Source organism: Bidens hawaiensis, unplaced genomic scaffold, assembly GCF_021521415.1.
Source record: "Bidens hawaiensis isolate Kalapana, Puna unplaced genomic scaffold, B.hawaiensis_p1.1 tig00024254_1, whole genome shotgun sequence".
Classification (NCBI taxonomy): domain Eukaryota; kingdom Viridiplantae; phylum Streptophyta; class Magnoliopsida; order Asterales; family Asteraceae; genus Bidens; species Bidens hawaiensis.
In genome coordinates, this window is record NW_027493821.1 from 22905 (window position 1) to 36610 (window position 13706).

The following is a 13706-nucleotide window of genomic DNA, read 5'->3' on the forward strand; positions in this document are numbered from 1 at the left end:
AGCAACTGAAGTCTGCTTCTTGCACTGCCATGACACTAATCTGCCTCCAAGAAACTGGCATCCCCCTGTTGTTGACTTCCGATTCTGATTGCATCCTCCATAGTCAGAATCTGTGTAAGCGACCAACTCCAAGTCTCCCTCTTTCGTGTACCACAATCCCAGCTTAGGTTTGCCCTTGAGATACCGCAATATCCTCTTGACTCCCTTCATGTGAGATTCCTTTGGGTTTGCCTGAAAACGAGCACAGAGACAAACTGCAAACATAATATCAGGTCTAGACGCAGTTAAATACATTAAAGAACCTATGATTGCCCGATATTGGGTGGGGTCCACGTCTGCATCACTGTCTGAATCAGCACCCAGTTTGTGGTTAACGCAAACAGGAGTATCAAATGAAGTGCTGTCCTCCATCTTGAAGCGTTTGAGAACGTCTTGGACATATTTAGTCTGATGGATGAACATCCCATCCTTCTTCTGATCGACCTGCAATCCTAAGAAGAATGTTAATTCACCCATTTTACTTATTTCAAACCTCTTCTTCATGACTTCTTCAAATTCCTGACACATTGCGACTTTTGATGCAGCAAAGATGATGTCGTCCACGTAGACTTGAACCAGAAGAAAGTCTCCTCCTTTTCTCTTAACGAACAGTGTGCTGTCGATCTTTCCTCTTTCAAACCCATTCTCAAGCAAGTAATCCGATAAAGTTGCATACCAGGCACGAGGTGCCTGATGTAGACGATATAGTGCTTTACTTAGTTTGTACACGTGATCAGGAAAGTCTGGGTCTAGAAAACCTGGAGGCTGCTCAACGTACACAACCTCATCGACTTTACCGTTAAGAAACGCACTTTTCACGTCTAACTGGAACACCTTCATCTCATTGTGAGCAGCAAATGCCAAAAACAGTCGAATCGCTTCCAATCTTGCCATAAGAGCAAACACTTCATTGTAGTCGATCCCTTCTTCCTGATTAAAACCTTTTACAACCAGCCTCGCCTTGTTCCTGATGATTATTCCTTTTTCATCTCTCTTGCATTTGAAAACCCATTTTGTGCCAATCGCATGCACATTCTTCGGTTTTGCAACCAATTTCCAAACCTCCATCTTCTCGAACTGGGCTAACTCTTCTTGCATGGCTTCGACCCACGAGCTATCCTTTAGAGCCATATGATAGTTCTTTGGTTCAATTTGGCTGATGAAGCAGGTGTACAAGCATTCGTTAATGATGCCTGTTTCTTTAATGCTTGTGTAAACACAAGTGTGCTCATTCAAGCTTTGTCTTGTTTGTACACCGTCGGACAGATCACCTATCACGTTCTCCAAAGGGTGATTTTTGTGAACTCCAGTAGTCGGAACCGAACTGGCTTGCAGATTGTCTTCCAGGTTCGAAGAAAGTTCATCAATGGGCGATTGTTGTTGAGAGTGAAAAGGATTGAAAAATTCGTTTTCTGTAGAGGCAGCAGGGGTATCAACAGCACTTGACGAGGAAGGTTGACCTTCGTCATACTGCGGTCGTTGCACAAAATTTTCTTTCTCCTCATAAAAAATCTTCGTAGCAATTTTCTCATCAACTCCTGCACAATCCAAGTAAGGCATATTAAAAGATTTAAAAAGCTTATCATAGTCGAAAGCCTCAGCGGGTCCTGTGCTTGGTTTTGGTGGTTTGTAATTTGTGATGTCAGTGTTACACACCACCTCAACCTTGCTGGTCGATAGATTAAAGACTCGTCTGTTGGGTGTTCCAACAACATATCCGACTAAAATACCTTCGTCGGCTTTCTCACCAAATTTTGAGTTCGTCTTTAATATTGAACACGGGGACCCAAATGGTTCGAGACCATTCAAGTTAGGCTTTCTACCATGCATAAGTTCATAACATGTTTTATTCAATCTTTTAACAGTTAAAACTCGATTTAGGATATAACAGGCTGTTGCAACAGCTTCAGCCCAGAACACCACAGAAAGTTTAGCATCGGCCAGCATGGTTCTGGCTCCTTCAATTAGCGTCCTGTTCTTCCTCTCAGCCACCCCATTTTGTTGCGGAGTATACGGGGCGCTGTACTGGTGGTCTATCCCTTTCTGTAGGCAGAACATCTCCATCTGGTAGTTTTTGAACTCTGTCCAATTGTCACTCCTGATGTATTTAACCTTTCTTCCCACGATGTTCTCAACCTTGGTAATCAAGTTAATTACCAACTGAACCGTTTCATCTTTTGTCTTCAGGAAATATACCCAAGAATATCGAGAGAAATCATCAGTTATCACCAAGCAGTACGATGTTCCACCTAGGCTTTTTACATTCACGGGACCGAAGAGATCCATGTGAAGTAGGTCTAGGGTACTGACTATTGAATTAACCTTCTTGGTGTGATGAGATTTCTTGTGTTGCTTTCCCTTCTTGCACGATAGGCATTGGTCTTCAAAGTTGAAATTCTTCAAGGGAACACCGAGCACCAGCCCATTCTTGACAATGTAGTTCATTTTTCTAAGATGTATATGCCCCATTCTTCGATGCCATAGCTCGGACTCTGATTCAGTTGCTTTTGACAGAAGACATGACTCATCTGTTGCCATCACAGTCGACCTCATATCCATTACGTATGTGTTCTTTTTCCTTGGAGCCTTCATCACTATCCATGCCTCTGGTATCTTAAAACCAGGATACAGTACAATCGCTTCATTTTTGGTAAAGTGCACCGTGTACTCTTTGTCACAGATCTGAGATACACTCAACAAATTATGCTTCAACTCCTCAACGTAATTCACCTTTTCTAACTTCATTTTACCATTTGTCACAGTTCCAATCCCAGTAATTCTACCACCGCTCTCTCCAGCAAAACTTACTCTACCTCCCTGAACAGGTTTCCATTCATGTAACAAATTCTTGTTACCAGTCATGTGCCGGGAACAGCCGCTATCCACAACCCACAGATTGTTTACAGCCCTGTTCAACTGTTCCTGCAGAATTAAAGAAAAGGATTAAAATCTGGGGAACCAAGACCTAATGGTCTTGGGTCGATTAAATCTGTTAAACTGCATCCCGTACTTTGGTCGTCCATAGTCAGTTTGATAATGACTTCTGTAAGTTCTGAAAGGATACCTTCTTGGAGATTGACTATGAGGCCATCCAAACCTTCGTGACTTAAATGAATTATAACCAGTGGTTTGGTTGTTAACAGGGAAAAACTGAGATTGACATCTTTGAAATCTTGGTTTAGTCTAATGTCTGAACATTGATGAATTTGCATTCTGGCTATTATAATAATTACCGTTTGGTTTATTCTTAGTTTTCGGAGGCCTCGTACCTCTGAATCTCTGATCTAGAGGGCAATCAGCAATCAGGTGTCCTATTTGATTACATCTGAAACAACTCCTGTGTTCAACTTTCGTCTCAACAGTTGTTTCAGATGTTGAGGTTGCATTACTGCCCGTTTGTCTAACATATGGTGGGACATACGGGTTTAGTGGAGAATTCTTTTCAGTTGGTTTATAGTCCTCTCCACGTTTTAGTAACACTACATTTTCTTTTGTCTCACTAGATTCGGATGTCTTGTCCGAATTTGAAGAGACAAAACTAGGAACAGAAATCTTAACATTCGAAACAGGCTTACTCGTTTCGCTTTTACTAACTTCCGGATCTTTAATCGTAACTTTAACAGGAACTGTCTGACTAATCTCAACATCAACAGATTTCTGATTACTAGGATCCTATGTATAGTTATGATTATAAGGTGGTGGAACTTCAGAATATCCAATTCCTCCCTTTTTAACTGGGGAACGTTGATCACTTACGAGGTATCAAGCATTGCAGAGGAATTTCTAAACTGCTCAAGTTTTCTGTTTAGTTCCACCACTTTCACCTGGTAGTCAGCTATCTGTTTATCCCTTTCAGCAATTAGTTTGGTTTTCTCTTCTAACACTTCATAGCTAAGATCAATTACTTATATTTTTTCAGCAAGACTTGATTTAAGACTTCTGATATCATTTTCACTAGCCTTAATCTTTACTGAATAACTATTTTCTCTAGTTTTAGTGTAATGATGATCTTCTTTTAACGTGTTAAATTGAGTGTCCAAACTAACAAACTGATCAGTTAATGTTTTCAATTGCTCAGACAGATTTTCACATTGCATACAAGGGAGTTCAGAACTTACCTCTGAGAGCTGATCATTCACCTCTGCCATATAAGCTTGATCTTCTCTAGTCTCTCTGTAGCTTTCTTCAGTTTCGATGTTAACCAGGTTGGCCTGTTCGAACACTTCCTCAACTTACAGACTCCAATTGTATCCCCCGTTCTGTCTGGATACCATCGCCCTATTCTCATTACTTCCCCCATTCGGTTGTGTTGGCCTGTTCTGACTACGTTGGACTCTTTCATTTGTGCATTCTTTAGCAAAGTGGCCATTCTGTTGACAGTTATAACACCGAACCTTTGACTTATCAAACCCTGGTCTTTCGCCAACGAACTTTCTACCAGTTTTCTTCATAACCCTTTTAACTCTTCTTACTATCATCGCCATCTGCCACTGCAGATCCATCTCTTCCAGATCATCAGCATCGATCTGATCATAGTCTTCGTCTAAAGTTGCAGGGTCAATAATTTTACCTTTGATGTAATTTTTGTAAGAAGCAATGAAAGATGCATAGAGAGCAAACTGTTGTTCAGCAGATTTAACACTCATGGGCTTGAGGAAAAACTACTAGTTGTTGTTTGAGGTTTAGAAGAATTTGTTCCACCAGCTATGAAACACAAATCACCATCCATGTTGAGAGTTACATGACCCTCATGAGTTGAGTTAGAGCTCGAGTCTCCCTTTGAGGTAAGCAGATGATTCTGACTTTGAACTTGAAGTAACTTTCGCACCATACATTCCCGGATCCTGAACCTGATCAGTTGGTGTCTCTTTTCGAACCATGTTAAGTTCAAAAGTTCGTAGTTTATTGACTGCTGTTTCCAAGTCGATGTTTGCAAACTCTTTATCTTCTCTCATCAAGACAGTGTACATTTCCCATTTCGGTGGGAGAGCATCAAGAAGTTTTTCTACGATCTCTTCTTCTTTATAGCCAATCGAATAGTTTCTGAGTTCGGTCATCAAGTGGTAATACCTTGTGATGATATCATCAAGTGACTCATTCTTCAAATACTTGAACACCGAGAATTGGGTTTTGAGTAGCTTAACCTTGGATGCACGTATCCCCACATTACCTTCATATCGGTTTTCAAGCGCTTCCCATAGCTCTCTGGCGGTTTTGTATTTCCTGAAGGTGTGAAGAATCTCTTGTGGAAGAGCCATTGTTATCGCAGCATGAGCTTTGCTTTCTGCCTCATACATCTTCTTTTCTTCCTGTTCCATCTTATTGTACTTCTTTATTTGTTCACGACCCTCAAACATAGCCGTTGGTGGAATGTAACCATCTTGAATGCACACCCACATCTTAGCATCTTGATATTTAACATATTGTTCAAACCGATCTTTCCAAGCAACGAAATCGGTACCCTTAAGCATTTTCGGAGCCTTAGTAGCTGAACCTGCTTCCACCTCCATTTTTACCAGTTCCGCAATATTTATAGAAGTCATCTTTGAAAGAAATACGAAACGAAAACACAAAGAAACCCACAAAATTTTTTTTTTTTAATTATTCTGAACAATACCAGTAGGCGAAGTTATATTTAACTTCGCTTAAGTCTTAACTTCGCTTGATTACTCAACTTCGCTGAACCTCTTAACTTCGCTTTCTTCTTAACTTCGCCTGATGTTAACTTCGTTTGGAGACAACTTCGCTTAAGTTAAGCGAACTTGTGAGGTAAGCGAAGTTAATGATAACTTCGCTTAAACTTATATCTTCGCCTAAATCCTACAAACAGTGGCGGCAACTTCGCCTGATGAACACACCATTTTTGCAGGTTTGATTTTGACGTATTGCGAGGTATTCGAAGGTGTAATGGGTTGTTTTTGATGGAGGGAGGTGAGTAGGACACAATAACTCGGTATTTCAACGTAAACTTGTCGAACGGAACGATTTCTACACCCATGTGATAATCCCGAACCACACAATCATGAGCAAACGCTCTGATACCAACTGTAGGTTCCTAGTCGGATCTACACGGAAATATCTCGTTCTACGTAGGTGCGGAATCCCTACGTAAGACGATACGAGCGTAGAAGCGATATACGTTAAAACACAAGCTAAACACGTTACAATACCCAAAAGACACGTTGTATTGCAACTAATAACACGTGATATTCAATCACCAATTACACGTACTGGAATCGTTACCCAAATCAAGCCGTAGCTTAAACCTATATACACTTCGACAACTTCGCCTAACATGCTAGGCGAAGTTGTCACTAACTTCGCTTGTTCCACAAGTTCGCTTATAACAGGCGAACTTGTGAGAACAAGTTATCTCAAACACATAAACAAATCTAACTAACACGATTATAGACACTAGATACTGAACTACTGACATCATGCTCCAACAATGCCGTTTGGGACTCTTCCCAGTGAATATGGGCATGGACTGGATGTTCAAATGGAGTGTACACAAAGAGTATCTCACTTTTGGGCCAAAATTTCATATTAAGGATTAATCATCTTAATTTAAATAACTCTAATTAAAGGAAATATTAACCACTACGTATAATAAACATAAATTATTTATTCTACATTTTTAAAACGGAATATAATCTGTCTTTCATCTTCTATAACGCGAAACCTTTCATATTAATTGATAGTTGTTTCTCATTGTGTAAACAACTAAATCAAATGTTTGTAGTTTAATTACTTTTTACATGTTTCAGATATGCGGTTTTCTGTATGTAACAATTTGTGGTTCAAACACTCCGTTAAAATATATGTTAAGTGTATAAAATGACTACTTTACTCTTTCAATATGAACTCCCATTGTCCTTCCCAATTCCATTAAGAGATTTCGGATGCCACAGAAAAACCCTTCCATTGAAATTCTAGCAAGTGAAATTTCGGTGACAACACCACTGTTGCGTCGAGTCTGCCCAAGTCATTTGTATTCACTATTCACACTTTCCCACACTAAAACCTCTCTTAGCTTCAATATGGCCAAAAGCATTTCTCAGGTTTAGTTTCGACACCGACGCTTACTAAACTATTGATATTGACTCTCTTTTGAATATGAGGAACTTCATGTATTTAAGGTGGCAAGGGAAAATAGTCAAAATACGTTAAGAGATTACGTTGATGCATCAAATCCTTCTCCTTGTGTTACTCAAACTCAAAACCTTCTAAAACATCCATTTGAAGTTTGAGGAACTAATCTAGCTTCATCCCTATGGAATCGTTTCTCTACAAGTTGTTGAAATTTGATAACTAGCTTTTTCTTGAAAACAAAGTCAAGACCTCCCGTTGTGGTCTATATATGTCCTATGAGATATCTAAGCTCTTCGATAATGAACCTTAGAATTGAAATCTAATCTATATGATAAACGAGATAAGCTCAAAACCTCATGATTCTGACTCATTATAACAAGATAAACTATATGTGGTTTTAATTTATTTGAACAATAAGAGCGTTATATATGGATTAGCATTTTGGATGGTTTAATCATCTTTAGACTGCAAATTGGCTTCTAAATTACTGGATATTGTTGGGCAAATTACACCAACATGTAATAGGCCTATATTAGAATATGGTATTATGCAATGGAATAAAAAATACTCCGTAAAAATTATCATGTAAAAACCACATGATTCTTTTTCACTAATTAATATTTTTAGTTTTAAATGGTTTTTTAAAATTTAATATGAAACAATACAAAGTGATATCTTAATTAGGGTCTAGTGGCAGAGACAAAACATTTTAAACACTTAAATAGTTTCAAGTCACGGAAATCATGAAATTTTCCGTTTAAAAAATAAAATTAAAATAAACTTATGAGTAATCATGTAAATCGTACCCATAAGCCATGATTTGAGAAAGGTAACATTCATAGGGTTTAATTATTGAAGTAGCTTGTTTATATTTTAATTATTTGTTGTAGTTATTCATTCAATTATTTAATTTAAAATAAAACAAAATTATTCAATTTAAAATAAAACAAAAGTGATATTAATACGACTCTGTTTTGTTGGGATGCGATTCCCGCCTAATAACGGAAAGTCAGTTTCCAGACGACACCGTTTCGTTTAATTGAGAGTTATCTCTTAATAATCATCTACTCCTCAACTTGACCCTATAAATAACATCATCATTCATTCGCTGATTCAAATATCTATCGGATCAAACACTCGTTTGATGCCCGGTATGAACAACTCTTCATGTCTAGTTTTGTTTTTTCATTGGTCATTTTTATGAGCTCGTGATTAATTGGTGATTGATCAGTAATTAATCGGTCAAAATTGGTTAAATGTCGGTCAAAGTTAGTCAAAATTTGTCAAAATACTTTGAAAACTATATGCACAATTCAATATATACATCATATATGTATTGATTATGAAAAAATACATAATGTAAGAGATATGATAATCCAGGTGTTGTAAAATATCAATCAGATATTAGAGACCTATGACTCCATTTCACCTAATCAATCCCTAAAATCACTACTAGTCAAAATCTTTGAAGTATTTGAAAAATTATACTGTCTTAAAAATAAGTTAATAGGGGATTTATTGGTGATTAATCAATACCTAATGGCCTTCTGAAATCGGTCAAAGTCAAAAAAATGGGTCGGATTTGGTCAGATTCGGTCAAACATAGGTCAAAATTAGTCAAAATCAGTAAGAGTTTGTCAAAATATTTGAAGTATTTGAAAAGTTACATAATGTGTCAGATGATCCAAGTGTTGTAGAATTTGGGATCAGGCGTCGATTAGTTGCTGTGCTATGACTGGATTTCACCTAATCGATCCCTAAAATCAGTACTAGTCAAAATAGGCGAAGTATCTGAAAAATTATACTTTTTTTATATATAAAATTTGTATAGATCTACATAATTTGATTATTTTTTTAGTTTTGTCTTCCTGATTTCAATTTAAAAATTTTGTAGGATGTTTTTTTTTTTTTTTGAATCGCGGGGTCGAAAATCAGATCCTGTTGTTTTATGGTTGAATGGAGGCCCGGGATGTGGAAGCGAACTTTCCCTATTTTAGGTAAATGGCCCAGTCAAGATTCAAAACAACTTATCCCTTGTTTGGAATGAGTATGGTTGGGACCAGGTAACACATATATATCTTGTTTATACTGTTATGTGTTAACCAACCTGAGTATTTGTATAATGTTATTTAGGCATCCAACTTATTGTATGTTGACCAACCTACGGGAACCGGCTTTACTTACACCTCTGATCGTAGAGACATTCGCCATGATGAGCAGGGTGTGAGTAGAGACCTATATGACTTCTTACAGGTTTGTTCTATGAGTATATATATATATGTAATTATGCAACATTACACATTCAATTCTATAGATAATACAGATTATGTTTTGATGCAGGCTTTCTTCAAAGAACATCCTGATTATGCAAAAAATGACTTCTTTATAACCGGAGAATCGTATGGTGGTCACTACTGTCCTGCTTTGGCAGCTAAAATCCATAAGGAAAACAAAGCTAATAAAGGAATCCACATAAACCTCAAGGTACAAACTTGTGTTTTTTGTATGTATTTGAGTTTGTGTATTTTTATTTACTTTATGAGTTGTCACACAGGGGTTTGCTATTGGAAATGGGCTCACTCATCCACTAATTCAATACAAAACGTGCGCTGATTATGCGCTGGAGATGAAGTTAATTAAGGAGTCTGATCGGGAAATTATTAACATGTTACTTCCCGCGTGCGAGAAAGCTGCCAAACTTTGTGGTAAGTTTATTTCATATATCATAAGAGCACTTGAAGCCACAATAAACCTGGGTTCGGGTCAAAATGTGTCGTCTCAAAAAAGAGTCGTGTTCACAGGCTGGCGGGTCTAACCTGACACAAACTTGAACACGACCTAAATTGAACACGACACGCATATTCATGGGCTGACTCAAACACAACTCGTCTGACCTGAGAGAGCATGCCTTGTATTTAAAAGTGTAATTAAGTCGAGCCAAACCTGGGCTTTGTTTAACACTTTAACCTACAAGAACTCGAGCTTGGCTCATTCGAGCTATATTTCTAAAGCTCGAGCACAACTTAATGAATAGTTTTTTAAGCTCGATCTCAGCCCGAGAGTACTTTTTAAGCTTGAGCTCAGTTCGCTTATTATTTATTTTAGAATTTAAATATATTTTTACTTATTATATATATATATATAATATAATAAGTAAAAATATATACAAGTAGAGTAATTATATCATAAAGTAATTACACAATTACTCTACTTGTATATATAATTACTCTATTTGATTCTCATGTTTAGCACGTTAATTTCATTTGTATTTGATCCAAACCATATATATATATATATATATATATATGACTTGAGTTAATATATATTATTTAGTTAATTTTCTCATAGTTATTATAAAAACAGATATTAATATATTAAATAAAAATAATACAATTAATGGGCTCGTTTATTAAACAAGCTTATTTTTATGCTGAATTCGAGCTCTTAGCGAGCCGATCTCGAGTAGTTCACGAGCATCTTGGCTCATTTACACTCCTACAGTCCTAATATTGTTGATGTTAAGGATAATCAACTGATTTTTTGCTCTTTATTCAGGCATTAATGGAACAACAGCTTGTATGGATGCATATAAGTCTTGCATCATCATTTACGAGTCAACCGCAGCTATTATTGGCAATATCAATGTAAAGAGATTTAACTCAATATTTTATTACAATCAACATAATTTGAATCTCTTGTGAGATATATAATCAGTCATCTTCTAAAATGTTGCAGCCCCTTGACATTAGAAAGCCGTGTGATCGGCGCAAAAAATATTGCTACGATTTCTCAGACATGAATGCTCTTCTTAACAAGAAATCTGTTAAAGAAGCTCTTGGAGTCAAGGACATTCACTTTGTTACATGCAGTAAAGTTGTATTTAATGCCATGCTTATGGATTGGATGAGGAATTTTGAAGTTGGTATTCCACGCCTTTTAGAAGACGGGATTAAGATGCTTGTATATGTTGGAGAATATGATCTTAAATGCAACTGGATCGGTTAGTATTGTTTATTGGCCCAAGTTTAGATCATCTGTTCGAATACTAGTAGATATTAATAAATATGTGTTCAATTGTGCAAATTGTTCAGGTAATTCAAGATGGGTTCATGCAATGGAGTGGAGCGGTCAGAAAGAGTTTGTTGCATCTCCTGATGTTCCTTTTGTAGTTGATGGTTCTAATGCGGGCTTATACAAAATCCATGGCCCACTCACGTTTCTCAAGGTTCATGATGCTGGACATTCGGTTCCTATGGATCAACCAAAGGTAGCTTTGAGCATGTTAAAAAGGTGGACTAGGGGGTCACTTGCTCAATGATGCCACTAAATATAATTATATAAATATAGTTTAAAACCCATGGCTTGGTGAGTTGGTGCCATAGTATTTATATCAGAGACTTTTTACTATTTGTGAATTGTTTTTCGTGATCTTTGCATAATCTCTCATGTACTTATTTTTTATTGTTAAAAATTGATTATAAACATTTTATTTTTATTAAGAATTTGGCTATGAAGATTTTGAAATTTATTATTGTTGAATATATATGGTTGTATATGGAAATGGATTTGTTTATAGTTTTATGAAGGTTTGAATTATGGTTTTATTTATTTATGATCTTGTTACATGTGAAAAAAAAATTATTTGTTTCGACTCGTTTAACCCGATGCCCGAGCATCCCCAATACTGTTAAACATTTCAACTAATATGTTTCCAAAAGCAATTAGACTTTTAAATTGATTTAAGTTTGATGGTGTTTTGGACTTTCTCTACATAAGGCTTCGACCGACGATGAGGCCCATTCCCTTTATTATCTCTCCCGAGAGGACGAACCGGTTCTAGTTCCGCTTCAAATTCCCCCCATCAATCCTGTTGAGATCGATGCTATTGAATTCAGAGCTTGGTATACCCCCCCCTCCCCCAAAAAAAAAGGATCCCGTCTTGTTTTGTTTTACCCTTGACCCATCAACGAGATGGGCCCAATTTGTCAATTAAAAGACAATAGGGATATGATATGATACAATACGAAATAATATCATATGATACGATGGGATGCAATGCAATAAAACTGCAATAACACAACACAACATAACGTAGCATAACGAAACATATCACAAAATAATGTAGCATAACGAAACATATCACAAAATAACGTAGCATAAAGAAACATATCGCAAAATAATGCAACATAACAAAACATATCACAAAATAACGTAACATAACATATAACATAGCATACCCAAACATTTACTTCTCCAATAAAATAAAATTTTAGAGCCTATATATATTGGTACATGCATATGAAGTTACTTTCATCCAAAAACATAATAACTCTTTACTTCTCAACTTATTTGTGTTATAGTGTGTTTAAACATGACCCCAATTGCATTGAAGATGACCATTTTAGTCGTAATGTGTTTTTTAATCTACGGTACTCTCTATCTTTTGATCCTTTTTTATTTAATTTAGCATATTCCTAGTTTGTTGAGACGAACTATATGTTGATTTGAAGACAACATATGTTTTTGCCGAAGAAGGATCACTAATGAGCGACAAAACACAGTCTATAGGTGAAGCCGGATTGGGTTTTATACCTTGTAAAACCGATGAGGATTGCCAAAAACGTTGCGACGTCGGCGGGATTTGTTGGGAGGGTCACTTTTGTGATTGTTTTGACTGGAAGTGATTTACAAATCACAATGTGATAAAATTTGGCTTATTATAAAAAACAATAAATAAGAGTTATTGCAATCAATGTGAAACTATATACATTATAAACAACTAATCATTATGTTATAACACCGATGTGGGACAAGCATTTATTACATTTAAATTTAAGACTTTCAATCACACTTATACCCAAAACTTCCAACGCTGAACATGTTGTTACAAGTATTGCTCACAACGACGAAGATATCGAGTGTTAATGACGAGTAATCATCGTGTTATTTTTTATGAGGATTATATCATTTAGGGAAGCCCGATAAATTATTTAATCAAGTCAACTTGTAACCCCAACCTCGCTTGCGTAGCAATTTCAACAATGGGTTACAATATATCATCTATATCTATATCTATATTACATATAGATATAGATATATGTAATTTCAACTAGGAATTGGTTCTCATTCTCTAATCTGATTTAAGGTAATCAATTCATTTCTATCCCATCTGTTGTCCTACTCCAACTATTCTAATCATGAAATTCGAATAGACTTCTGTTTGTCAAAGATGGAATGGTTCATGGCTGTTAGTGTACAACAATTTTCATTTTGGACTCAATTAACTGGTGTGTTGTTGGATGATTTTGATAATCAATATGGTGTTTCGGTTAGAAATTTTGTTGGGTCATCAAATGCTCATATTGCTTGCTAACTTTGATTACTTTTGTGTTCCAATAATATTTGGGTGTGACTATAATTAGTTTATGTAAAAGGTGATGCAAAGAGTTGTGCATATTTTACACAAAGAATAGCCCGCCCCCAAAATCAGGATTAGGGTGAGTGTAAAACCTTTTTATGTTTTACTCTTGCAGATGAGATTGGATCATGGCATATTGATGATTCTGTATAATTTT

The 13706-nt window shown here is 36.4% G+C and overlaps 2 protein-coding genes across 3 annotated transcripts; both read left to right on the forward strand.

Annotated features, from left to right (window-relative positions):
* The first annotated feature begins 6487 nt into the window (after positions 1-6487).
* LOC143568938 (serine carboxypeptidase 3-like) lies at positions 6488-10832 on the forward strand. The gene is made up of 5 exons (XM_077054968.1): positions 6488-6556; positions 9265-9384; positions 9472-9615; positions 9686-9836; positions 10687-10832. The coding sequence occupies exons 1-5, from the start codon at positions 6488-6490 to the stop codon at positions 10830-10832; spliced, it is 630 nt and encodes a 209-aa protein (XP_076911083.1).
* LOC143568932 (serine carboxypeptidase-like) lies at positions 8801-11449 on the forward strand. Of its 2 annotated transcripts, XM_077054964.1 has the most exons (3): positions 8801-9836; positions 10687-11131; positions 11223-11449. In XM_077054964.1, exons 2-3 carry the CDS (start codon positions 10858-10860, stop codon positions 11447-11449), a joined length of 501 nt encoding a protein of 166 aa, XP_076911079.1. In that variant the 5' UTR covers positions 8801-9836; positions 10687-10857. The 2 variants fall into 2 exon arrangements, with proteins under 2 accessions (XP_076911079.1, XP_076911078.1); XM_077054963.1 differs by lacking the exon at positions 8801-9836 and having other exon boundaries at positions 10599-11131.
* The last annotated feature ends 2257 nt before the right edge of the window (positions 11450-13706 follow it).

Coding starts and splice junctions, on each gene's coding strand:
- LOC143568938 (XM_077054968.1), top strand. CDS start 6,488: ATGCCGTTTGGGACTCTTCCCAGTGAATATGGGCATGGACTGGATGTT. Junction 6,557..9,264: donor AAATGGAGTGTACACAAAGA/GTATCTCACTTT, acceptor AATGTTATTTAG/GCATCCAACTTATTGTATGT. Junction 9,385..9,471: donor ACCTATATGACTTCTTACAG/GTTTGTTCTATG, acceptor GTTTTGATGCAG/GCTTTCTTCAAAGAACATCC.
- LOC143568932 (XM_077054964.1), top strand. CDS start 10,858: ATGTTGCAGCCCCTTGACATTAGAAAGCCGTGTGATCGGCGCAAAAAA. Junction 11,132..11,222: donor TCTTAAATGCAACTGGATCG/GTTAGTATTGTT, acceptor CAAATTGTTCAG/GTAATTCAAGATGGGTTCAT.